The sequence below is a fragment of the Pteropus vampyrus genome, unplaced genomic scaffold, assembly GCF_000151845.1.
Source record: "Pteropus vampyrus isolate Shadow unplaced genomic scaffold, Pvam_2.0 Scaffold44, whole genome shotgun sequence".
NCBI lineage: Eukaryota > Metazoa > Chordata > Mammalia > Chiroptera > Pteropodidae > Pteropus > Pteropus vampyrus.
Window position 1 is genome coordinate 771,950 of NW_011888825.1, and position 25,043 is coordinate 796,992.

Consider the following 25,043-nt stretch of genomic DNA (forward strand, 5'->3'; position numbering starts at 1 on the left):
CCCCCCCAGCCCCAGGGCTTTACACTTGCTCTTTTTTTTTTTTTTTCCTGAGGCTGAGTCTACCAAGAAAAAATTTCAACTTGAATATTCCTCCTTCCTTTCTCCCCCACAGGTCCTTATTCAAATGTTACCTTTTGAATGAGGCTTCCCCTTACAATCTATGTAAAATTGCACTACTTTCTCCAGCATTTCCAAATCTTCCTTCCCTGCCGTTTCTCTATAGCACTTATTACCATCTGACATACTATATATTTTGCTTACTTGCTCGTGTAAGCTGCATTAGGTAAGACATTTTATCTATTTTGTGTTCATCAGTATCTCCAGTGCTTAGAAGAGTGCCTAGTATATAGTAGGTACTCAATAGATACTTATTAAGTAAATAACCCTAAGTCATTAATTTCCCCTTTTGGGCTTAAATTCGTTTAAGATGTGTCTGTCACTTACACCCAAAGTCCTGACTAATACACCATGAAGTCAATGGTCTACTCTAAGCTTTTCTCCCTTTCTCTGAGATTGAGACCCTTCATCTTCCTTTTACCACTCAGCAGATGCTTTTTACTCAGCAAGTGACAGAAAACACAAGTTGAACCAACCAAAAAAAGCGGGGGAGGAATTTATCATGTCATGCAACAGTGGTGTCAAGACAGAGTACATGTCAGAGAAGCCTGCATTCAGTGCCCTAATGGTATCATATGTAAGACTTGGTTTCTGTCTGTGGGGCAGATTTATTCCAAGCTGGCTTCCTCATGGTGGCAAAATGCCACCTGTCACTCTTTTGGCGTTATATTAGTCTTCTTGGGATGCTATAACAAAATACTATAAATTGGGTGTCTTAAACAACAGACATTTATTTCTCCCAGTTCTGGAGGCCGGGAAGTCCAAGGTGCCCGCTGATTCAGTTCTTGGTAAGACCCCTCTTCCTGGCTTGCAGATGGACATTTTCTTGATATGTCCCTTACTTGGTGGAGAAAGCTAGCACTCCTCTTATAAGGACTCTAATCTCATCATGAGGATCCCACCCTCATGATCGTATTTAACCCTAATTTCCTCTAAAGGCCCCACCTCCAAATATCACATGATGTTAGGGCTTCCACATATGAATACCAAGCAGTCCTTTCCCCAGCTTCCCTAGCACATGGCTCAGACTCCACCATGGTCTACTGGACCACTTCTGCAGTGAAATTCTTCCTGGCTGTGTAGACTCCAAGCCTGGTCCTCCCAGAGATTCTATGAATTACCCTGATGCCTATAATAAGGTCCTTTTCTGCATAAAAAAGCCTAAATATATTCTGTTGCATGTGTTGACCTTAAACAAATAGATATTTCTTTAGCAAAACAGATTTATTTGGAGACAACAAAGAATTACGATGGTGAACCACATGCAAATCCAGAGAAACAAAGGAGACTAATTGCTCTTTTATGGATGTAGGAGGGGCTATTATAAAGAGTCCATTGGAGGAAACTGAAAGTTCGAAGTACAGTGACTTTTCCTTGGCTGAGTTATGGCAGTCTCCCATTGACTGAGCTGTTACTGGGCAAGGGGAAATCTTTTCTTCCTTCAGCTGAGATAGTAAAGTAGTATCACTTCCTGTCTGAGGTACAAAATATGTCTCTTTCTGTAAGGGTTGTTGAGAGACACGTGCATGAGAGTTCTCTCTTCTAATCTCCCAATTCCATTTTAAATGAAGTTTCTGTTTATTAATTTTCACACATGCAACCAGGAACCCTGGCTGATATACTCTCACACCTTCCAGAAGGGGAGATAGGAGTATCTTCCATTAGTCTTCACGGAAGAACAAGGATGCATCTTTTCCCAAAGCCACAGTTAATTTCCCTCGCATCTTATTGGCCTGAGCTGTTTCATATGCCCAATGTAGTCACTTTGTCTAGGGTAAAACCATATCTGATTGACCTTGGCTTGGGTCTGGAAGCAGTCACTCTAGCAAGGTGATAAGAATTAATTGATTGGGTTAAAACAATTAAGCTCCTCCTGGAGCTAGGAGTGTCAGTTCCCTCTAAACTCAAGTAGCTGCAACATGATGGAGGTGGGAGGAGGAATTGTGGGGGAACTAGCACAGTGTCTACTACATTAAGGGTCAGTAAAGTTTGGCCTATGGGCCAAATTCTGCTTTCCACATGTTTTTATATGGCCTGTGAGCTAAGAATGGTTTTAACACTTTTAAATGGTCGAAAAATAATCTAAAGAACATCAAACTTTATATGATTATATGAAATTCAAATTTCAATGTTCATGGTTTTATTGGGATACAGCTATGTTCACTCATTTGTGTTCTGTCTATGGTTGCTTTTGTGCCATAATGGCAAAGTTAAGTAGTTTCAACAGAGGCCATGTGGCCTGCAAAGACTTAATTACGTCCCAGACTTTTACAGATAAAGTTTGCCATCTCTTGTACTGCAGGCTGCTGGGAAGTGGCTCACTTCTCAGGGAGTGCTTACTTCTCCTATTTGCCTATCACTGTCACCAACTGTTAGTCACTTCTGGAGGCATGATGTGACTCACATTTTCACTATGTTCATGAGGCTTTGGAATACTCTTTCCAATACTTTATAAATTTTTTTTTTTTTTTTTTTTTTTTGTCAAAGAGGCCTGTACTATACAGTACAGGGAGCTAGGGATAGATGAGTTTTGTTGCAATCAGGGACGAGTGTTTTGTTAAAGGCCCACATTTTCCCTAGCTACCCCATGAGTACATATATTTTTTGTTGCAAATTATGCAATTCCTGTATATGGAAATTTAGTATATGAAGAAAATGACATTTTGAATCAATTTATATAAATGGTATGAGACAAGCTATTTGAACATAAACAAAAACAAAAAACAATTATTTAATTCCTTACTTCCCCCCAAAAAATTCCATTTTGATCACAATTTTAAATGAAAAAAAAAAAAGTACTAATGGAAAACAGAGGTGCATTTTTTTTTTTAATAATAAGCTTGGAGTGATGAAGGTTTTTTAAAGAAAGACCAAAAGTCAGATACCATAAAGGAAAAAGATGATAAGAGTTGACAACATAAAACTGGAAAAGTTCAACATAGAAAAACTACCCTAAACAAGACAAATTGCAGAAAGGAAAAAAAGTTGACAAAGTAAAACCATGTGACAAATTGTTAATATCCCTTGATTTCATAAGTTAATCAGCAAAAGACACGTACAATGGAAAAATGGCCAAGGATGCCACGGTTGGTTAATTTAGCAACTCATCAAAATCATCGAAGACCCAGGCCCAAAATAAGCTGGGAGTGGCATCCTAGACAGTGGGAAGAGCAAGTGCAAAGGCACTGCGGTAGAAACAAATTTGGCATGTTCAAGGAACAACAAGGAGACCAGTGATAGAAGGGGTTGAGCAGTGGGAGATGACTTTGGAGGAGGGAGGGGAACAATCTCTTTAAGCAGGGATTTAAAACTCAGAATCACCTGGGGAGTTTTAAAATATATGGATGCCTAGGTCTCAACTCAGTCAATTAAATCTGAATTTCTCAGGGTGAGGGTCTGAGAGTTCTATTATCTTTTTAAGCCCTCTTATGTGTAGCAAAGGTTGAAAATCAATGTTTGAGTTTAAGTCTAGTATTACACTGAACAACCAGAGTTTTGAACAGAGAAATGACATTCTCTAATTTTCACTACGTGGAGCATAGACTGTAAAGGGTGGGAATAGATGCTGTGAAAACAGTTGGGAGGCTGTTGTCATCGTCTAAGCCAGAAAGGATGTTGGCTTGAACTAGCATAAGAGCAAAGGTGTTTGTGTGTAAAGAGAGTGGGGCTGGGACTCAGTGGATTTGACTGTACGTAGGAAGGGCAGGCATGGCAGAGGAGAAAAGGGAGAAAACCAGGGGTGATTCCTAGTTTGTTTGTTTGTTTTTTGCCTCAGCAACTGGGTGAATGATAGTGCTATTGACTGAGATTGGGGAAGAGTAGTAAATTGAGAGTACTGTTTGACGTACTAACTTTGAGAAAAGCCTATTAGACACATTAAATGGAGATGCCAAGTATATATGAGTCTTGGGCTTGGTGAAGAGGTTCAGGTGAGAGATATTAATGTAGAAGTCATGTTAAATGGATCCCCAATCCCCGGGCCACAACCAGTACTGGACAGCATTTGTCTAGCAGGCTTGGTGGTAAGAGTAAAGGAGAAATGGGGCAGACCACAGGCAGGAAAAAGCCATGTGTTTGGACTTTTTAAAACATCTTTGAAATACTCCTGGGTCAAAGAAGAAATAATGGTAATTAGAGAATATTGAGAGCTGAAAAATACAAAATATATTCCACATCAGGCCTGTATGACTCAAAGAAGCGACACTTTGATAGATGTTGATAGCTTTAAGTACTCCAAGTTGGGAAGAACTTAGAGATGGATTAGTGATCTGTACATAAGAGGTTGAGCAAATGACATAAGACTATTCACATTAGGGATGTTCAAAAGTTATACTAGAAAGGAAAACAACAGAATGCCACATGAATCAGCTTGGCTACCACCTTGTGGTCAAAATATAAACACTGATCCTCTAGATTTATAAGGTCTTTGAGCACAGAGGATTTTTCTCTTTTATTCACTACTTTCATTCACTACCTCCAGTCTCTAGAACAGCACTTGGAATGTCAAAAGCATTCAAAACTATTGTCAAATGAATAAATCCAACCAAAATTATGACTTAATTACATCAGGATACAGGGACAGAAAATGTACATGCATATGCTAGCAGTGAGGTGAGAGTGAAATCCTTAAATTTTACAGCAGGAAAACACTAGGTTAATGCCTAAAATTGAAGACTTATGAAGTAGCAACGGAAGCATGTGATTTAGAAAGAGATGGTAAATACTAAAAATGAAACAAAACATCAAAAAGACTGGATGCCTTTGAGAAAAGAGAAATGAGCAGACTGCTTTAAAAAAAAAAGCCTTATAACATCATTCAATTATTTTAATCAATGGGCCTGTGTAGTGAATTGCATGGTGCCCCACCAAAGGATATGTCTATGTCCTATGAACCTATGAATGTGAAGTTTTTTGGAAACGGGTCTTTGCAGATATAATTAAGGATCTCGGGATGAGATCATCCTGGGTTATCTGGGTGGGCCCTAAATCAAAGGACTAGTGTTCTTATGACATAGAGGAGAGACAGAGAAGAGGAGAAGGCCATATGAAGACAGAAGCAGAGATTGGAAGTATGCAGCCACAAGTCAAGAACCACCTGGAGCCACCTGGAATTGAAAGAGGTAAGGATTTTTCCCTAGAGCCTTTGAAGGGAGTGTGACACTGCAGACATCTTGATTCTGGACCTCCAGAAGTGCCAGAGTAAATTTCTGTTGTTTTAAAACACCAAATTTGTGGTATTTTATTATTGCAGCTCTAGGAATTGAATACAGAATGAATAACTGATATAAAATGAAAATAAGAAAATTTATTTGATTTACTTCACCACACTGTTTAGAAGAGCAAATAATAGGTACAGAAAAAGCATTCGATGAAAGTCAACACTTATTAATGATATAAAAAAAATCCAAACACTTCGCAAGCTAGGAAGAGAATAGGCTTACTTTAACCCACTAAAAGACTTTTAGACTAAGTAACAGCAAAAACTGTAATTCTTGTTCTGCTTCTGCAATATACATACATGTAAAATAAATGTGTGCTCTGGAAAGGCAGTATTATATCATTGCAGCATGGTATTAAATATGGAGTTTTAAAACTGGGCTCCTGAATTTACTAGTTATGTGACTTTCAGCAGATTATGTAACCCTTCTGTGTTTCATTTGCCTTATCTGCAAAATGGGGGTAAATCTACAGCAAACATCATACTTAACAGTAAAACCTTAAGTCAGGGACAAGACACCATCAGTACTGCTTCTATTCATTCCTGTACTAGATCCCGACCAGAGCAGTAAAACAAACACAAAAAGACAACTTTTAGGGAACAGCACTCTTCAGTTGTTTCCAGGGAGTGAACCAGGAGAGGGAAAGACTAGAGGTCAGACAATTGAGAGTGAGAAGTAAGGGGTGGGCAGAGATAAGACTTAGCAGAGTTGAGTCAAGTTCTCCAGTACCCTCACACCCTGGGAGCTGGAGCAGGGGAAAAAAAAGACAGTGGGGGCAGGGTGGCTGGGAGCTGAATTGGTCAGTGTCAGAGCTGAGGATAGGGTACTACCAGGGGCAGTGATGCAGTACCCATCCCTGGCACCCAGCATGGGCAGATCCCTAGCCTCCTCCAAGCAAAGTTTCCACTCATGTAAACATCTACACTCATCAGTATAAAAAGCTTCAGCCTTTATTAAATAAAAAGGAGGTACAAGACAGATAAAGGAACAGGCTAGGGACCCCTCCTTCCAACTACACATGTACAGGCATACAAACACGGACACAACTGAGTAAATGACAGGGATGATTTAGGGGACAGACTGAAGGGCTGAGGGAGGCAACACCCTCCGAGAGTGAGCCCGGACCCAAGGGTGGGCTGAGACCTGGGCCAGGGGCAGCCGTTCCGAGGGATTATGTTTGAGCAGCTTGGAGATGAGGTCCTGGGCTCCTGTGGGCACAGAAGTAGGGAACTTCAGGTCTACCTGCAATAGAGAAAGGCAAAGGAAGGACCCCATTAGTTTCATCCTGGCTGCTTTTTCCTTGACCACCCATTCTATTTGGAGAGTTACGTAGACCCCACAGCTATGTTCTTCGTATTCCCAGCCCCTGACCTGTGGTCAGCACAAAACCCCAGCCAGGCACCCAGCTCTCCCACCTTGACGATGCGCCGATAAGTCTCATTGTGCGAAGCACTCTCGAAGGGTGGGTTTCCCACCAGCAGCTCATAGCAGAGCACTCCGATGCACCACAGATCCACCTTCTCATTGTGCGTGCGCCCCTCAATCATCTCTGGAGGAAGGTAGTCCAGGGTGCCACACATTGTCTTCCTCCTGGGTTGGGGGAGTAGTGGGCAGGGATCCCAGAGACAGATGGCTTCTGCTTTTCCTGATGCCCTATGGCAAGGGGCCAAGAGACCCCAGGATGCACCAGGACAGTGTTCCAACCAGGCTCTGATAGGGTCTTGGGGTAGGAGTGGGGTGAAGATATAAACCAAAGCCCCAGAGGTGGGCTTACATACTACCTCAGCATTTCCACACTGAGATATTTCTTGAAATAATCAGCTGGGAAGGCTGATTAAAGGAAAAATTGGGGACGTCTCTAATGTTCATCAAGAATGTCCCGTTTAAAAAAATCCAGGTTACATCTCTACTATGCAATACTATGAAGCCACTAAAAATGATGTGGGAATAGATTCAATGATATGGCAAGAGCGTTCCTATATATTTCATAGAAATCTAGGCAACCAAAAAAATGCGAGTCTCCTATTTTTGTAAAGATATTACTGTGTCTATATATTTAGATAAGGACGAACCCAAATGTCTCTGGGTAACATGATCTGGAGTGAATTTATTCTGAATGTCCCAGTTTCACACCCAGGGCTAGCCTCCTGGTCTACCTTACCTCAGGGAGGGGGCGTGTACAGACCAGCCGAAGTCAGCAATCTTTAGCTCTCCTTGGAGCCCCAAGAGCAGATTTTCTGGCTTTATGTCTCTGTGAATTACCTTCTTTCCGTGGCAGTATATCAGAGCATCTGCCAGCTCCTCCATGATCTGGGAAGGCCAATGACAGGGAGTCAGACAAGGATGGACCTTTAACTGAAAGCAGTATTCCCCCAACCTTGCGCCCCCTGCTGGCGCCCCAGGTGCCCACCCCTTCCCAACCGTGGCCGTTCGTTGCTCATCAAAAGTGCGGCTTTTCTGTAGCTCCTTGTAGAGCTCCCCACGGGGGGCATACTCCAGAATCAAGTAGATCCTCCGACGGTCATAGAAATAGTTGTAGAGACGCAAGATGTTGGGATGCCTGGGAGAAGAAATAGAGAAGGCCTCAATCTGCATCCTGGTATAAGAAAATGGGAAAGATGACAGGTCTCATGTGGGGCAAACTAGGCTCAGACTTGGGCCAGTCCAGGGACAGTTGGGTTGGCAGCGGTAAGGGGGTGCTGGAGGCAGCTCTCTGGATTCAAGGCTTTGGCCAAGATTATAAGCTCAATAGCTAAGTGGCTATAGCTGCAGAGAAAACAGTCTGGAAGTGGTAAGGTTGAAAAGAGGAGTTAGGGGCTGGGAACAGGGGGTATTGGCCTAGAAGGCCTTGGCCCTTACTGCAGATGGGCCTGGATTTCGATCTCCCTGCGCAGCTGGTGCTCCACACCCTCTTTCTCTATCTGAGACTTGAAGAGGACCTTGAGTGCCACGATGAAATGGCTTTTCTTCTCCCGAGCCAAGTACACATTTCCAAACTTGCCTTTGCCCAGAGGACGCCCAATCTCAAAGTCGTCGATCGTGAAGGACCGCCTGATCAGAGGGTGGGGAGAAGGCAGCTGAGTACCGGTTTTTGGATCACTTGAGGTGTTTGCCTTCTCCCTGTACCTCAGCCCATCCTGCCCTCAGCTGCATTTCTCTTCCAAGGAAGTTGAAAATGGACAAGACTTTCTTGCCTGCATCCTTACTCGTCTTGTCTTTAGCTTCTACCTCCCTCATTTCCCACCTGGTCACTCTCCTATCCCACTGTTGCCAAGGCTTGGGCACTTACATTAAGTTGGGTGTCCCACTGCTGTTCTGGCCAGGGGCAGCTAAGGAAAGAACAGTTAAGTTGAGGCTGTCCTTTGACATTTTCATCCCTGTACCCTCCCCAGGCTCTAGTCCCCTTGAATCAATCCACTTCCCCTTGTCTCGGTTACCTGTGGTCTGCGCATTGGAGCGGTTCATGAGCACAAGTGAAGATGGGGTGGTAGGCTCCTTCTGGAGGACTCTCTGGGGCAGGGTGTTCAGGCCAGAATAAGCCTGAAAAGGAGTATGGGGACCTCTGAGGGTGCCTTTGTCCCATTGACCGGGTTGGAATGTGCCGCAAGCAGCATTTCAGTACTGGCTATAGAGCTACCCACCCACAGTTCAAAGAGGAGCACTGAGACCACAATACTGCTACTCAGCCCCAAGACTTCTCAGAACCCCATATTAATGGTTATTAATAAACAAGCTAAGTTGGCCTAAGATAAGGAGTAAAGGACTTAGCCTAACACCTAGCATTTTACCTCTCTGGCCCTGGCCTACACCATATTCTCAGGCATGAAGCTGTCCAACCTCCATAGTACTGTCCATAGGACCACTCATTCACCCAGTTGCCTACTCCTGAACACCCACAATTCAAGAAGTTTTAGCACAGGGGCATTCTCACAGTCCCCTAAAAAGCTCAGTCCAGTAAGGCTTAGATAAGGTCCTTGAGGCCTTGAGTGTTCGGCAAATATTAGTATTTACCCCTTGCAAAAACATGCTTTAAGGACACTGAGGGCTACTCTGATGGCCTTGGCCCACTTCTCACTTTTAACTTCTGGATAATATACACAACTTTCTTTTGGGAGTGACCAATGTAGAAGGGACAATAGTTTCTCATTCAGTCTCCACTCTTGACAGGGTCACTCAGTGCTCTGTGTGGGAGGGAGCTGGTGGACAAGAGGACAGATGGATCCTCCAGGATACCCACGCCCCACAAACAAGGAGCAAAGCCTGTGTGGGCCCCTTCCTTCCTCTTTAGCCAAGAGAGGAAGAGAGCCTTAGTGCCACTACGAACCTGTTCCCAAACAGTGATATTAGTATAGAATTTAAAAATAAGCAAGTTGGACAAAATAGAGCACTAGATCCACATATACTTAATATATAACATATATATTTATATAATGTAATATATATATAAAACAAAGGTGGCATTTCAAATCAGAGACTCTTCAATGAAAGGTGTTGGGACAACTGGAAAATAAATCTGTTTAGATCCTTATTTCCCACCAGTCATTAAAATAAATTCCAGATTATTAAACTTATTTTTTCAAGACAAGGGTTGGGAGTCATGGCCTGAAGGCCAGACTGCCTGCTCCGTCTCAGTTATCATTTGTATATGACAGGTAGGTTTAGCCCTGTAGAGGTCCTCAAAAGGCTGATCAGATTAAAGATGGCAGCACCTGACAGGATGTGGCTGCAAATGACCAGACCAGGTTCTGCCAGCAAATTCTTGGAGCATAACGGAGAAGAAAGTGCTCAGAGGATCGCCCTCTGCAAGACCTCAAATCTCCAAGCAGGTACTCGTCTTGAGGGTGGGGGTAGGGTAAGTGGGAAAGCCCTTACCGTTTGTCGGCAGTAGGGCCAGGGGTAGGCGTTCTCTTTCTGGGTCATCCTTAGAGGGAAAGGGAGAGGAGAGCTGAGCAAAGAAGAAAAACAGTCGTTAGCAGCAGAAAAAGTAGGGAGTGAAAAAGGAAGGAGTCGGACCGAACTAGCCAGAAGTGACGGCCAGGGACTGGTGAAAGGGAGCAGGTCAACAAGCTGACCGCATGAGGGCGCACCCGGACCCTGGCTTTGCCGTTCCAGCCTGCTACCGGCTCCACTCCTTTCCAGGACCCTCTCTACCCTTGAGCGCCCAGCAGCCGGACGAAGTGCGCGCGGATCCGCCCAACGGACCCCTGACCTGCCTGATTACCTGCTTTTCCCCGGCGTAAGGCCTGCGAAACGAGGTCAGCTCACCTGGAGCCCGTGGCGCTGCCACCTTCCTGACTGCTCGCAAACAACTGAATAGGATCGACCGCGCTGCCGCCGAGGTCCTTTCAAATCTCCCGCCCTGGCCCCATTGGCTGAGGGCGCCTTCCATGCCCAATCTTCATTGGCTCGATGTCCCATGATGTAGCCCGCGGGGGCCCAATAGAAGAGGCGGAATGCAAGGCGCAACACTCGTGGATTCTGGTTTAGGAAAGTTTCTCTTATTTCCCAACCAAATATTCTCATATCTTTTTTTTTTTTTTTTGCATTTAAATCTTTAATATAACTGGAATTTACTCGTATGTATGTGTGAATTGGGGTCTGTTTTCTGCCAGATGGAGAGCCAGTTACTCCAGGACCATTTGGTAAATAAACTACACCATTCCCTTTGGAATTTAATATATGTGCAGCCGAAGCGAGCACTTCCCTGTGGAATTTAAATGCTACTCTTTATATATGAAGTCATTGTAGATACTTGGATCTATTTCCGGACTCTTTATTCTGTTACATTGTTTGTTCGTTTGCTTGTGTGTTTATTCTTGTGTCATTACTATTTTCTTCCTCAAAGTTTTTCGCTCACATTCCTAGTAAGAATTTTTCAATAACAGACCTTTCTCTGCAGGTCTCCTGAAGAAGGCCATATTATTCCGACCAACTCATTTTCCACTGCCTGCCACGCTCCCTACTTCTCTGCTTTTCCAATCCCAAATTTCATTATGGAGTTAGATAAATACATCTTAGACTCTTCTATGAAGTGACTAATGGATATTTGTAAGTATTATTGCCTTTCCAGCACCATTCCTCTTTCTTCAAATAATAACACCCTAACTTTGCTTTAGGGAACCACCTGTCTCTCCATTCTGTGCTGCTGGTTTCTGTTGCTGCCAACTCCAAATCCCTAACTTGATGAAGATCTCTTGTTGTGGGCATTGTGGTTATCTAGCCAGCGTCCATTCTCTGAGTGATTCCCACTTCCTGAAAGCACCTAGAATTTTGTGAGAGGGAAGCTGACCCCATCCCAGGTCCAGGAGTGGACCTTATTTGATTTACATCAGTCAACACCTTTTAATCTGGGATCATGGTCACTGATTCAGGGATAAGCATGTAACCTAAGAAGACCATTTTGTGGGAATTTTAGAATTCTCTAGAATGCTGGGCAAAAATTCCTTTTCTCCTGTTGGAAGTGGACAAGGAAGCACACAGCCTGCACTGCTGCTGCTGGTGCTCCTAAAGGGATCAGCCTGAGAATGAAGTTGACATTGCAAAAGGCAGAAGAGAGGCCTGGGAAGAATCCAAAACTTTGATAATATTGTTGAGCCTCTGGATGTCTATTTCAGCACTTTCCTCATATGAAACAATAGGTCTTCTTTCCTAATGCATTGAGTTAAAGAGTTCAGTTATTTGCTGCGAAGAGCATACTAGCTATTACACATCTACAGACCTAGAATGTTCTTAGTTATTTAGGATGAATGATACAAAATTGTTGATAGTGAATCATTTTGACCTACAAAAAATACCAATTTTATACAATTCAATCAAATATAAATCAAATTCTTATGGGTTTCTAGATCACTTCATAATGCTTTTGGCTACAAGTGACAGAAAATTCAGTTAACAATGGCATAAACAAGGATCTATTTTCTCTTACATAACAGGAAATCAGAAAGTAGGTAGTTGGTTCAAGAACTGAACAATATTAATGATCAGAATTGGCCTATCTGTAATTCTCTTAACATTTTCTTATGATTATTAGGTAGCTGCCAACTGTCTCTGTCTCTTATCAGGAAAAGCAGAAGTCTTTCTAGAAGTACCCAATAGATTTCTCATTGGCCAGAATTGTGTCACATGACTACTGCAAAGCGGGCTGGTAAAGTGAGTATCTCTTCTAGCCACAGCAGTTAAAGCAGCAAGGGTGTGTGTGGTGGTAGAAACAGGTGTGTGCCACAGTCACTTAGTTTCATTCTGGAGAGCCTATGATTAATTTAAAAAATCAGAGATCTATGCATGATGAGGTATCTATACAGATTTGAGGATCATGGCCACCCTGCTGCCATTTGTGAAAACTCATTTTGCTTCTGGCAGTTTTCACTTTCTAAGATCAGAGATTTCATTTCAATTTCAGTGCCTTTATCAAAATACCTGGCATAGAAAGACTAGCCAATAATGAGCTTTAATAAAAATTCTATCACTTGCAGTATACTTTATTTCTCAAGACATAATGAAAGGAGACTTTTTCTGGAATCTATCAGGGGACATAGTGCATGGGTAGGATATGCCTGACAGATCCTCTGTTCCCTGGAGTCTTTAAATACCCGCTTGCAGATTATATCAGAAGCTATTTGGCTTTTCAGGAATATTTGATGGGTCAGTATAAAATCTGGATTTGCATTATTCATAAAAACAAAACAAAACAAAAACTGTTCTATTAGCTAGGCAACTATCCCGTTCCAGTTAGTATACAAAAGCTCAGTTATATACTCCAGTGCTTCTCAAATCATCTATGAGGAAGAACCAGTCTTGATTATTTTCCATCTATCGCAGATGATACTTTTATAAAATACAATAAAAATGAATTCTTTGAAAAATGCAATCTAAAAATTATAAAAATTACAAGCCCACTTTTTTTTTTTTTTTGGTTAGAATCAACATATATAAAAATTCTCTGACAACTGCTGTATGAGTTTTAAATATACATGAACATGATAAAATTTACACAGGCTAGTTAAAGGTAAGTTTCTCTATCAACTTTATTTTTTACAAATTCTATACTTATCCTGGACCTGAAAGAAACAGTTCATGAAGCGGCACCAGTCTGTGAGCCACACTTTGAATACCACCAAGCTGCACTCATAGGGATAAATGCAAAATTACACTCTGCTCTTTTTGGTCAGGCACACTCAAAATTCACTCTTCTGCCCATATTCCCCAGGTTTATAATGATATAATTTAGCAAGTTCCTCCAAGTAATTCTTTTCTTCTTTCGTCTTGCTTTGCTTTTTGCCTCCCAGTTCATGTTAAGTGTGGATTCTGGCTTCTGGCCAAGTAATAGTGAGAAGTGTAGGCGAGGGGGAATTTTCACTGGTCTCTTTCCAGGGCTGAGTTTTCATGTGAATGAGAAGGGTCAGAATTGTGTTGTGTTCCAAAGGTCAGAGCAGCGGGACTGGGATACAGTAATGTTCGTGAGGCGCAGATATCAGTTCCTTTTATTTCTGACAATGGAATATGCCAAAAAGAAATTTCAAAACATGAATTCCCATCATCAGCCAATAAACCCCTTCCAGGAGTGAGTAGTAGACCCAGAAGGGTCTTGAAAAGGCTTGTCGTGAGATCCTGGCCAATATCCCCAACGTCTCTCTACTAAGTTGTCCTCCTTAAGGTAAACCTGAGGCAATGATGCGGAGTTAAGTAGGCACATCTAGACATGGCTGCCCTTCTCCATCCAGACTCCTCTGATCATCCCCAGGTCACACTTCATTGCTGGGGCTTGCTCTCGGCTATTAGAGCCCAAGTGTTCGCCTTTGGCACAAACCACAGGCCTAGACTAAATGTGCCTCTGCCAAAATTTCCCTGCAGGACCTTAACACCCCACTGGGCTGTCCACCTGCAGACTCTGAGCCTTACAGATCTGTACCATCAGCCCCATTCAAAGCTTTGCATTTGTGGTACTGAATTGTCTTTTTCTAAGCCTGATTTCTAAGCCTGGTTTTTCTAAGCCTAGTTCACTATTTTTAAAATATTTTCTCTATCAGTACTATATATTTGAAATAAAAGGGGCTAGTGTCTGTCTTTACTAAAAATCCAGATCTTTTCTGAATACCAGGTTTTCAGAACATATGCTAGGATGGCATATGTAGACAGGTATGAGTAAAAAACAGGTTGGAAAAACAACAAGGAGTGGTGGGAGGTGTGGCAAAGTATGTGCCTGAATGGGTGAGTATTACCAATACTCAGCACTATTGGATTATTATATATGAAAATATAGCTTAAGTATGGACAGATCTTTCAGTTTTTAAAGAGAAGCTAGATATCTAGATTTACTTTACTTTTCAACCATCCTTTCCTCCCCAGGAACTCTGTCCTTACCTAGTCACTCAAAAGGGCTTTTAGAGAATAGCATGCAGCAGGGTATAGCAGAAAGACCATGTTCTTGGATGTTACAGGAGTTGCCTCTGGGCTTGCCATTTGCAATCTGTGTTACTTGGGAAAATGTTCTTCTGCATATCAACTCTACAGTGGGCATAGTTATATTGCCTTGCAGAGTTACTGTCAGAATTATATGAAGTAAGGTGGCTAAAGCACTCAGCACAGTCCCTGGCATACGGTAAGCCCTCAATGTTAGCTATTATTATGACTAATAAATCAGCTGTCACCAGTAGATGAGAAAAGGATCTTCTTGTTGAACTAATGTCAACTAATAAATGTAGAAGGAAAGATAGATTTAGAAATTATTGTTTTGTAATTCCTTATAAAATAATTTAGGTAAGATGCTCTGCTTTGGGCGGGTAGTGAGGGGGTATAGGATTGCCAACTGCCAGCCTCACACACCTTCTTCATTAGGTCACCAGAACTCCTGGGCTGTTGCCTTGCTAAATCATCAGCAGTTCTCAATTTGGGCACACAGCTTCTGCAAAAAGGGCTAGAGGATTGCCTGTCTCCATCTTGGTGTATGTGACACAGTGGCTACTCTGGCAGAAGGTGGGTCATGGGTCAGAGAGTGGAGAGGAGGGTATGGCACAGATTCCAGCCTGGGCAGGTGGATGCCTGCTGCCCAATTCCTTGCCAGTAGTTCAAGCCTATTATACTAACAAAGGTGCTATTAGTTAAGGAAAGAGATGACAAGGAAGAAATTTCACACTGGGAAAGATGAGGTCTATGGGGTGTTTGTTCTGGATTATTTTGGTTTTGTTTTCAATATACTGGAAACAGCAAAAATACACTTGGCTCTGGGCCTCTAGTGGCTGCTGAGAAGTCTGGAGAAAGGTAGTATTTGTATTTACTATCCTTGTGTTTTACTTCAGGTTGACATGGAAAAAACATCTGAGATGATTAAAACATAAAAAGAAAATTTGGAGTGAAATTCTGAATATAAGAAGACAATAATAGAAACAATAATTAATAATAATAAAAAGAAAGATTGCTTTTGCTTAAAAAAGTAGCACAGCCCTTTGAATAGTAGAACATTCAGCCATATAGCTAAGGAGAACCTTTAACTTTGGAACTAGAGTTTCAGGAATTTTTGTCATGGTTCTAATTCAGCAGAGGCAGAGAAATAAGGATGCACAAAGATGTTCATGGTAACATTTTAAATAATGAGAAGAAAAGTGCAGACAATCAGACAACCAAAAATGTGTACCTTTTTTGGTTTAATTGTTTAATAACAGTAGTCCCCCTTATCCACCAGGGATAGTTCCAAGACCCCCAGTGGATGCTTGAGACCGAAGATAGTACCAAACCCTATACAGCAGGGAATAATGACAAGTTCAATGCAGACGTAACCATGCAACCATTGTAGGCTTACCTATGTAGTACATGTCAGCAAAATTGTAGCTTTTTTTCCCCCTATATATTTTCCATCTGCAGTTGGTTGAATCCACAGTGTGACACCCCTCCGATACAGAAGGCCAACAATATATGCTACCCACCAATTAGTAATTTAGTAGCCGTGTTGGTAATCAGATTGACTGTTGTGGTACCACAGTGCTTGTGTTCAAATAACCCTTACTGGACTTAAAAATGGCCCCAAAGCCTAAGAGTAGTGATGCCAGCAATTCAAATATTCCAAAGAGAAGCTGTAAAGTGCTTTCTTTAAATGAAAAGGTATGTATGTATAAGAAAAAACTTAGTAAATACGGTTGGACCTCCATATCCACAGTTTTCTCATCCACAGATTCAACCAATTGAGGGTCTAAAATATTTGGAGGAGGGGGCTTCCAGTCAAGATGGTGGCAGAGCAGGTTAACACTGTGCTTGCCTCCTCTCATGAACACATCTAAATTACAGCTAAACTACAGAACAACGATCATTGAGAATCACCTGAAATCTAGCTGGCTACGAAGGGACATATGAATCTATATGTTCATTGCAGCATTATTTACAATATTTAAGATATGGAGGATACCTGGGTATCCATCAATGGATGAATGGATAAAGAAGAGGTGGTACATATATACAATGGAATATTACTCAGCCGTAAAAAAGAACAAAATCTTTCCAGCTGTAACAACATGGATGAACCTAGAGGGTATTAGGCTGAGTGGAATAAGTCAGACAGAGTCAGACAGAAGAAGACAAATGCTATATGATTTCACTTACATGTGGAATCTAAAAAACAAAACAAATAAACAAAACAAACAAACTCATAGATACAGAGAACATTTTGTTGGTTGCCAGAAGGGAAGAGGTTTGGGGGATGGGTGAAAAAGGAGAAGAGATTAAGAAGTACAAATTAGTAGTTACAAAATAGTTATGGGATGTAAAGTATAGCATAAGGAATATAGTCAATAATATTGTAATAACTATGTATGGTGTCAGATGAGTACTAGATTTATCAGGGTGATCACTTTGAAATATAAATGTCTAATCACTATGTTGTATACTTGAAACTAATATGATACCGTATGCCAACTGCATTTAAAAAATGAAAAGAAATTATTAAAAAACAACATAGGGAATCTATCTTAGGGTAAAAATTGTTATAATTATGTTATTTTTCAGAATGTTGTGATGTTTGAGTTTGTAATTTCTTGTTATTTCTTTTCTCATTAAATAAGTGTTCACCTTTGTAAAAAATGTTAGAAAAAATGTTACATTGTTGCTGATGTGTACCATGTAGTTTGGCCCAAGATGGTTGCATGGTTACCTCTGCACTGAACATGTACAGACTTTTTTCTTGTCATTATTCTTGTCTTTAAGCAATACAGTGTGACAACTGTTTACATAGCATTTTCATTGTATTAGGTATTATGAGTGAGCTAGAGATAGTTTAAAATGTACAAGAGAATGTGCATAAGTCATATGCAAATACTACACCATTTTATGTAAGGAACTTGAGCACCTGCGGATTTTGGTATCCAAGGGGGTCCTGGAAGCAATCCCCCTCAGATACCAAGGGATGACTGTGCAGCTTGAATATGCTGGACAAAGGAATGATTTACATTCCAGCGGGACAGAGTGGATGACACCAGATTTCATTAAGCTACTCAGAACGGTGGGCAATTTTATGGATTTTTTATTTCTGGAATTTTCCATTTAATATTTTCAGACCTCAGCTGACTGAGTATCTGAAACCTCAGAAAGCGAAACTGTGGATAAGGGAGGAACTACTACAATTTACAGAGTTATCCTCGAATTTTAGGTGGACTACTGCAATTTACAGAGTTATCCTCGAATTTTAAATCATAATTATAAGGACTATGGAATTGTAGTTCTATGACAATGATAATTGAAAATACTGGATTACAAGATTAGGGACACTACTGGCAAGTGGAAGTTAAACCACCAAAATTTAAAACAATGGTTTAAGATGAGTATAAATTACTATTATTACTTTAAAATTATTCATTATTGCTATATTCTTACTAATAAAGAACATTTATTACTCCAAATACATTTTGTGAACAAGAATAGGGGACTGTTCATGAACAATTCCTGTGTTAGGATACCTAAAATATCTATGAGATTAAAGGTATTACTATTTTAATCGATTGATTTGACAGAAATAGTTAAGATGAAAATAAAATTTCCAAAATTTGTGCTTTAGGAGAAAATTCAGACACTTCGGGGAAAACAATTACAGAAATACTGTTTTTGTTTTTCTCACATAAAAAAACAAGTCGTTTTATTCTGAAAGGCGTCATTTCGAGTTCATCGGATGCTGGAAACGGGCAATCGTCGTGACCCCGCCGTAATTTGAACACATAAAAGCCAGTCTTCGTGACTTCACCATAATTTGAAAGCGTAGCCTTTTGAACATGGACTCAGAAGTACACCAGGAAACCTCCTAGGAGTTATTCCTTGAAGGGTCTCGGGAACATACGTAACATCAGCAACTAGGGCCGGAGTTTTATCCTCCACCCTGCGGGTAAGATTTTGTCAGCGTAATTCTGTGAGCCGCAAGTGGGCTAGACGCACGCGCACATAGAAGTTAAACTTCCCTGGACAAATTGTGCGCATTTGGTTTAAAGCCCAATTCTTTAACCTTGGGATATATTGAGCTCATTCAAGATAGAAGCGATTTTATGTCTTTGAGATTTATCTCTGGGGATCATAAAGCCATCACTGTTCTGGCACCTGCAGTTCTGGCACCTTAAACAAATCTGAGCTATAATCCTGGCCCTGCTGGTGACTCAGAAAACTTTTACTTAGCCTCTCTGGACCTAGGTTTCCTCGTTTGTAGACTGGGTATAATCACCCGGTCTTTCGCGGAGCGGTTGGACCTCACTGGCAGTGATGGGAGTCAAGCCGCTCATACATGCGTGCTCCGTAAACGACAGACGTTACTTTCGTCTGGGTCTCGTTCATGTTCACCCGTCGTTGTCCTTGGTTTAACTCCAGAATCACATAATTCAAGTCACGACCTTGACGACGTAACTAAGCCTTAAAAAACTTCGGAAAAGTGCTTTACAAGTAGCGTTGGTGGTATAGTGGTGAGCATAGCTGCCTTCCAAGCAGTTGACCCGGGTTCGATTCCCGGCCAACGCACGTCCTTTTAAAACCTTTTCTTCCTATGTTCATTCCGTGGTTCTGCCCCGGCGTCACCTTCGTAGAAGGTTGCTTGAGGTGACCAGCTTTCTGTGACCTCGGTGGGGTGCACCCCTCACCCTCATCAAAATAAGCGAGTTGGAATCTGTTCTCGGCATTGCGGACTCGGCGTTGGTCGCCGTGCCAATCCACAGACATGAAAAAGGAGAGACGAAAGGAAACAAAAAAATCCCAGTCTCGGCACCCTCGTTGGTACGGGGCGCCGGCCCAGGATCCAGTGCTGCAGCGGGAGAAAGAGGCTTATTCAGTTTCAAGCTGAGACTGGAAACTCGTATTTATGTCAAGGAGAAAGCACCGGGCAGGAGGCCAAGGCCGGCTGGCGGCAGGATTACGCGGGCTGTGTCAGTTTTGTGCTGTTGCCCGTATGTGTTTTTTAAATTATCGTTAACGAACACGTCTAATAAGCATACGTGAAAATGTTGAAAATAATAATAAACAGATCGAATGGAGAGAATAATGGCCAGTTTAGCTACAATGCAAGTTATTCGAAGCATAACAGAAGCTCAAAATTTAGAATGTGAGCTCGAGAATCAGGACAAACTATTCCTCTTCCCACTCCCACCCTACTCCACCCCGGTCTTCTTTTTATCTCCATTCTCAGGCCCAGGACAGTACTTCCTAAATAATTAGTTTAAAATAGATCTCTATAAAAGGTAGAACACGCTTCTCCCCGTCGGGGAATCGAACCCCGGTCTCCCGCGTGACAGGCGGGGATACTCACCACTATACTAACGAGGAATGAACTGCAAAGGAGGCTCTCTGAACCCTGGATCTGATTTTTTCACCGAGTTCGGCGTGCTAACTTAGAGATTCCTGAGGATTTTGTTATTTAGGCCACTGAGAAATGCTCACCTCAGACCTATGCACTTTCTTAACCACATCTAAGCGCGAGTCCCCAGAAGGGCGGAAACGAGCAAGAGTCACCGAGCGAAATAGAGGCCTCCGAGACTGCAGGGACCTAAGTTCTGGGAGAATCTGGATTCTCCCAAACACATTCCTGAATAGGTCCCACCCCTTTTCACTGTCATCCACAACTAAATGTTGACGAGCATCAATCGAACAGAGAGCAGGCTCTGGCGGCGGTGAAGAGGCATCGAGCAGGGAGATGGAAAGCAGAAGCAGAAAGTGTCTTGCCCAAGTCCAGATCTTCTGAGCTCTTCCTAGAACGTCAGGAAGGACTGCGCATCGTTTCTTCCTGGCACCTAAATATTCATTCAGAATAAAATTGCTCTCTGCACATCCGTTCAGGGGATCAGTTCACACTAATCAATTTCCAGGGAAGCCTCCTTAGATCCGTTCAAATACTAAGTACCTTAAGAGTGCTTTAGGCTCTGCAAAAACTGAGGGAGGGCTCGTCCGGGATTTGAACCCGGGACCTCTCGCACCCGAAGCGAGAATCATACCCCTAGACCAACGAGCCACCGTGAGAACTCCCTTTCACGTGCCTTGAGAAGAATTACCAGACTTGCTACAGTTCTGATATTGTGAATTTTGGCGTGTGCTCAAGGACCCTCCGTCCCGACGCTGAATACTTTGATACAGGGATCTGGGAATCTCTCCGCTCGGGGTCCGCAAGTTCCGACTCCTCCCAGGAAATAACGTTGAGGAAGTGGAAGGGAGTGGTCTCGGCCTCACCCCCGCTCGCCCCTCCAGGACTACCTTGAGCACCCGAGTTCCCACTCCCTCCAGTTACTGTCTCGCTGCCATACCATAACTTGTAGTCTCAACACTTACTGCTTCCTCCCGCGGTTATCGGATTCAGCAATCCGGCTCAGAGCTTTAAAGAGACAGCAGTGGACTTGCCTGGTTGCGGACAATTAATGAGCCCTGAAATCTCTAGGTGAACCAGCCCTTATTTCTGTTCTTGCATCTGTCCATCCTCCTGGAGTGACGAGCAGGGCCAGCTCCAGGCTAGACCCTTCAGTAGCCCACGGTCTCGCTAGACCATGTGGAAGTGCCCAGGCGAGGTAATAATTCCTGCAGCCAAGAAGACCCACTGAAGAGGCGTCATTGAGATGAGTGGCTGGTGGGTGGGGTAGGGGAATCGGCTTTCCAACCTGCTTGAGTGGAGTGGGGCGCCAGGCCCTGTTTCCTGACGCTTAACACCCCTACCAGCACTCTCCGCTTGTAAGATCAGGTGATCAGGTTTCTCTTGCCCTCCTGTCTATCCTCCTGTCTCCAGTTCCCTCCTAGCACGGCTGGGAGGGAGAACCTTCTACCAGAAGGTAAGGACCTCTGAGGCAAGCGCCCACTTGGTATGGTCCAAGACCAGTAGTCCCTGACTGTTCGGTGAGCCTATATGCTCTTAATACACACTCGCCATGCTCTCGACCGGGGGCTGCCAAGAGCCCTGGCAGGATCTGGTGGGACAGTTGCAGGCCACGTGTTCTGCCTTCCCTCAGCTCAGTACCTACTCTGGGGAGTCTTCCCAGCAGGGTTCTGACCTGTCGCGACACTTGAGCATCTCTGTGCTGAACCATTTTGCTCCATACCCTAGTGGTGTGATTTGTGGGGTCTGGCCCTTCCTAATCCCTAGCCCACAGATGCTTTGGTCGCGGCGACTTCAATGAAGGGTTCAGCTTTTTGCTTTTTCTTTCCCGGGTGTCCCTGGCCTGACAGTGGGGGAGGGCAGCAGAGAACAGCCTAGCCTTTCTTGTCAGTGTCCCAAGCCTTTCAGGTGGATGAAGAAGAAGCCCTCAGGGCTGATCTGGCACCTCCCACCGCCACCCCCGCCCCCCCCCCATTACCCTTTTTCAATCCCTGTCTCCCTCCAGCTTTCCAGTAAGCCTCCAGTCACCTCTCTCTTACCTTGTCTCAGACACTTAACCTTCACAGAGGTGGAGGCCTAAGACCCTTATAAATCACGATGAAAGCTATGGCCTTTTTTCCTGGTAAAATTCATGCAATATTAGGGAGTTCAGAGGTATCCTGAAACTCCTATCCATGAGCCCCACTTTTGGAATCCAAGAACTAAAGTGTAAACAGCTGATTATGGTTTACAATTTGGTGCCAGTATTTTACATTTTAACAGGAGCCAAAGTTTGGCACAAAAAAGATTAGATTCTAAGGTATAACTTTGGACAGTCACAATTGTTTGAAAGAGATTGGATGAGAAAGAGTGAAAAGATATTCTTGGTGACTATGAGATGGTACCAACCCCCACCCCCACCCCCACCCCCAGCACTTCCCTGAAGTAGAACCCTGGCAACATCCTGAATTTCTTCTCCCTCTTCTTCAGACTACACATTCTATCAGTTACTGAGTCCTATATTTTTTTATATTAAATAGGTCCCAAATTCATCCCCTTCTCTCCATCTCTCCTACAATTAACCTAGTGCAAGCCTTTGACATTTTCATAACTAACCCCCTCTCCCACACACACATACTCTCTGATCCCTTGTTATTCTTCTATGTAGCATTTATCTAGAATGTTATATAATTTAATTTTTAAAACATTTCTGTTGTGTTTTTTTGTTCCCTGCTGTATTTCCTGGACCTAGAACAGTGGTTGTTATTTGGTACAATAATTGTTTAATAGAACATAAGGCAAATTTCCACGTGGTCTTTAAGACTTAGCCTGCCTCCTCCAGAAAGCCTCCCTTGACCACTCTCTACTCTCAGGCCCAATGAGATGCCACTTTTGTTCTCTGTATTCTCACAGCATCTTGTGGTGTGATTGTGTCTTCCTTCTAATGAGCTCTCTGAGAAAAGGGGCTGTGCCTTATTCATTTGGTTATGCGCAGGATACAGCCCACCGCTTGGCACAAATCAGTCTCAGTGTTGCTGCCTCACTTACTTATCTGTCACCTCTAGATGACGATTTCTTCAAGCCAACACTTTTGCTCGGATATCTTACAGTGGTTCTTGGGCCAAGGGATGGTGTCTAGACCTTTCTGCCTATCTTCCAAGGAGGTTGAGGCCCTGCCAACCACCTATAGATCCTACGTCTTGCCTCCTTCTCCACCGCATTTACTTTTACCCTAACCAGCCTGGCTTCAGTGCCCCACAAACGGGCACTGCCCTTCCATAGGGTCTGGAGATCCCACCGGGAATACACACTCTTCTACTCCCACCCTGTCCACAGGGTCCCAGCCCTTCAGCGACCTTTTGCAAGAAACCAGAGGTGGCCAGGCCAGACATCTCTGCTAACTCCTAACCCTGATTGCCAGCTTGTGGAGATGAATGAAAATAACTGTATATAAAGGGCCTGGTATAAGAGCTACATATAGAAGATGCACCCTCCCTGCTCCATTTTTAAAATTTAAAAATTTATGATATATACATGTATAATTTTGAGGCCTCAAACCAAAATAAATATATTGAAGAACCAAATAAAACAAACCGACTCAGTTTCTCGGGGACATCCTGGGGTAGGGCATGGGAGGTGGGGCTGCCTCTCCGCAAGGTATAGAGTGGCCACCTGACTAGCCCACTAGCACCAACGGGGTGTGGCATCAGCTGGGCAAAAGAAGGTGTAGGTGTCAGGATTCCTGCCCTGGTCACAGGGTGAGCTTTTAAAGTGTTAGTATCATAGGACTGGCAGCTCTTCTCAGCAGGAATTCTGAATGCTCTGAGTGTGGAACTATAACACTTGCGTCTTTTAGTATAGATTCAGAGACAAAAAATAACAAATCCAAGAGTGGAACATAAGGCACCGCTGGGATTCGAACCCAGGATCTCCTGTTTACTAGACAGGCGCTTTAACCAACTAAGCCACGGCGCCAACGTTGCTCGAGCTGTTCCAGATGGTGCACTACAAGAATGTACATCCTGGAACCTGGCCACATCAATTTTTTTCAGGTTTCCCTAAAATTAATTTTGACAAAATAATTAGATTTGATGTCAAACATCAATCCATGGATCCCCAATGTTGAAAGAAATAAATCGAAGATCTCAACCGTAGCCAAAAATGCTTGGTTGGGGAGCATCCAAGAGTCTAGGAGTTCCGAGACGGGAATTTCTGGAACACTTATGGAAATAAATTTTTTGTCTTACCTTGGATATAAAGAAAGTAGAGTACGAGCGGGGGAGAAAAATTCAAAAGACCACACGTAGTCGGCAGGATTCGAACCTGCGCGGGGAGACCCCAATGGATTTCTAGTCCATCGCCTTAACCACTCGGCCACGACTACATGGCTACACTTATCCTTCTCCTCCAAAAGTCTTCTTAGTTTCTGGGTCTGGCAAACCACCCCTTTACGATTTTGCGGTTCTGGGGCTAGGAGATTGGTGGGTGTGAACATCGGAGTAGGATAGAATCGTAATGGAACTTTCACTAGCAACCCCGCCCCACACTCTGCCTTTCTGGGGTCCTCGTCTCGTTTCTTCCCTTTCTTTCATCGGCCTCCAACGCGCTCCCAGGAAAGAGAAGACGCGGCAGCCGCCGGGAACCGTTCCTTCTGCCCTAGCCCAGAGAATGTCCTTCCAAAGCCTGGAGTGTTCAACAATTCAGGTTTCGAAAAGCCATGGGTCGTTTGCGATCCAGAGCCAAGTGGCTCCGGGCAGAAACTTCCTGGTAACGGCATGTATAGGAGATGGGAAGGAAAAAACAAAAACAAAAACAAAACAATAAAAACTCAATCCTGGCCCGTACGGGGATCGAACCCGCGACCTTGGCGTTATTAGCACCACGCTCTAACCAACTGAGCTAACCGGCCAGCGATGACAAAC

At 43.2% G+C, this 25,043-nt stretch overlaps 1 protein-coding gene, 1 long non-coding RNA gene and 6 other non-coding genes across 12 annotated transcripts; 2 read left to right on the forward strand and 6 right to left on the reverse strand.

Moving 5' to 3' along the window:
* Positions 1 to 6,264: 6,264 nt before the first annotated feature.
* On the reverse strand, positions 6,265 to 10,706 carry AURKB (aurora kinase B). Of its 5 annotated transcripts, none has more exons than XM_011358925.2 (9): positions 10,602 to 10,706; positions 10,209 to 10,281; positions 8,774 to 8,876; positions 8,626 to 8,665; positions 8,196 to 8,387; positions 7,758 to 7,896; positions 7,498 to 7,646; positions 6,752 to 6,926; positions 6,265 to 6,578 (listed from the first exon to the last, which is right to left on the reverse strand). In XM_011358925.2, the coding sequence occupies exons 2-9, from the start codon at positions 10,254 to 10,256 to the stop codon at positions 6,405 to 6,407; spliced, it is 1,020 nt and encodes a 339-aa protein (XP_011357227.1). In that variant the 5' UTR covers positions 10,257 to 10,281; positions 10,602 to 10,706; the 3' UTR covers positions 6,265 to 6,404. The 5 variants fall into 5 exon arrangements, with proteins under 5 accessions (XP_011357227.1, XP_011357226.1, XP_011357225.1 ...); XM_011358924.2 differs by having other exon boundaries at positions 10,558 to 10,687; XM_011358923.2 differs by having other exon boundaries at positions 7,498 to 7,896.
* Positions 10,707 to 10,846: 140 nt separating this feature from the next.
* LOC111738847 lies at positions 10,847 to 11,363 on the forward strand. The gene is made up of 2 exons (XR_002779991.1): positions 10,847 to 10,978; positions 11,236 to 11,363. It is a non-coding gene; the product is annotated as an uncharacterized LOC111738847 (long non-coding RNA).
* A 7,878-nt stretch (positions 11,364 to 19,241) lies between these two features.
* On the forward strand, positions 19,242 to 19,313 carry TRNAG-UCC. Its single transcript has one exon. It is a non-coding gene; the product is annotated as a tRNA-Gly (tRNA).
* A 726-nt stretch (positions 19,314 to 20,039) lies between these two features.
* On the reverse strand, positions 20,040 to 20,111 carry TRNAD-GUC. The gene has a single exon. It is a non-coding gene; the product is annotated as a tRNA-Asp (tRNA).
* A 610-nt stretch (positions 20,112 to 20,721) lies between these two features.
* Positions 20,722 to 20,793, reverse strand: TRNAP-CGG. Its single transcript has one exon. It is a non-coding gene; the product is annotated as a tRNA-Pro (tRNA).
* Positions 20,794 to 24,022: 3,229 nt separating this feature from the next.
* On the reverse strand, positions 24,023 to 24,096 carry TRNAT-AGU. The gene has a single exon. It is a non-coding gene; the product is annotated as a tRNA-Thr (tRNA).
* A 327-nt stretch (positions 24,097 to 24,423) lies between these two features.
* Positions 24,424 to 24,505, reverse strand: TRNAS-AGA. Its single transcript has one exon. It is a non-coding gene; the product is annotated as a tRNA-Ser (tRNA).
* A 451-nt stretch (positions 24,506 to 24,956) lies between these two features.
* Positions 24,957 to 25,030, reverse strand: TRNAI-AAU. The gene has a single exon. It is a non-coding gene; the product is annotated as a tRNA-Ile (tRNA).
* Between the last annotated feature and the right edge of the window lie 13 nt (positions 25,031 to 25,043).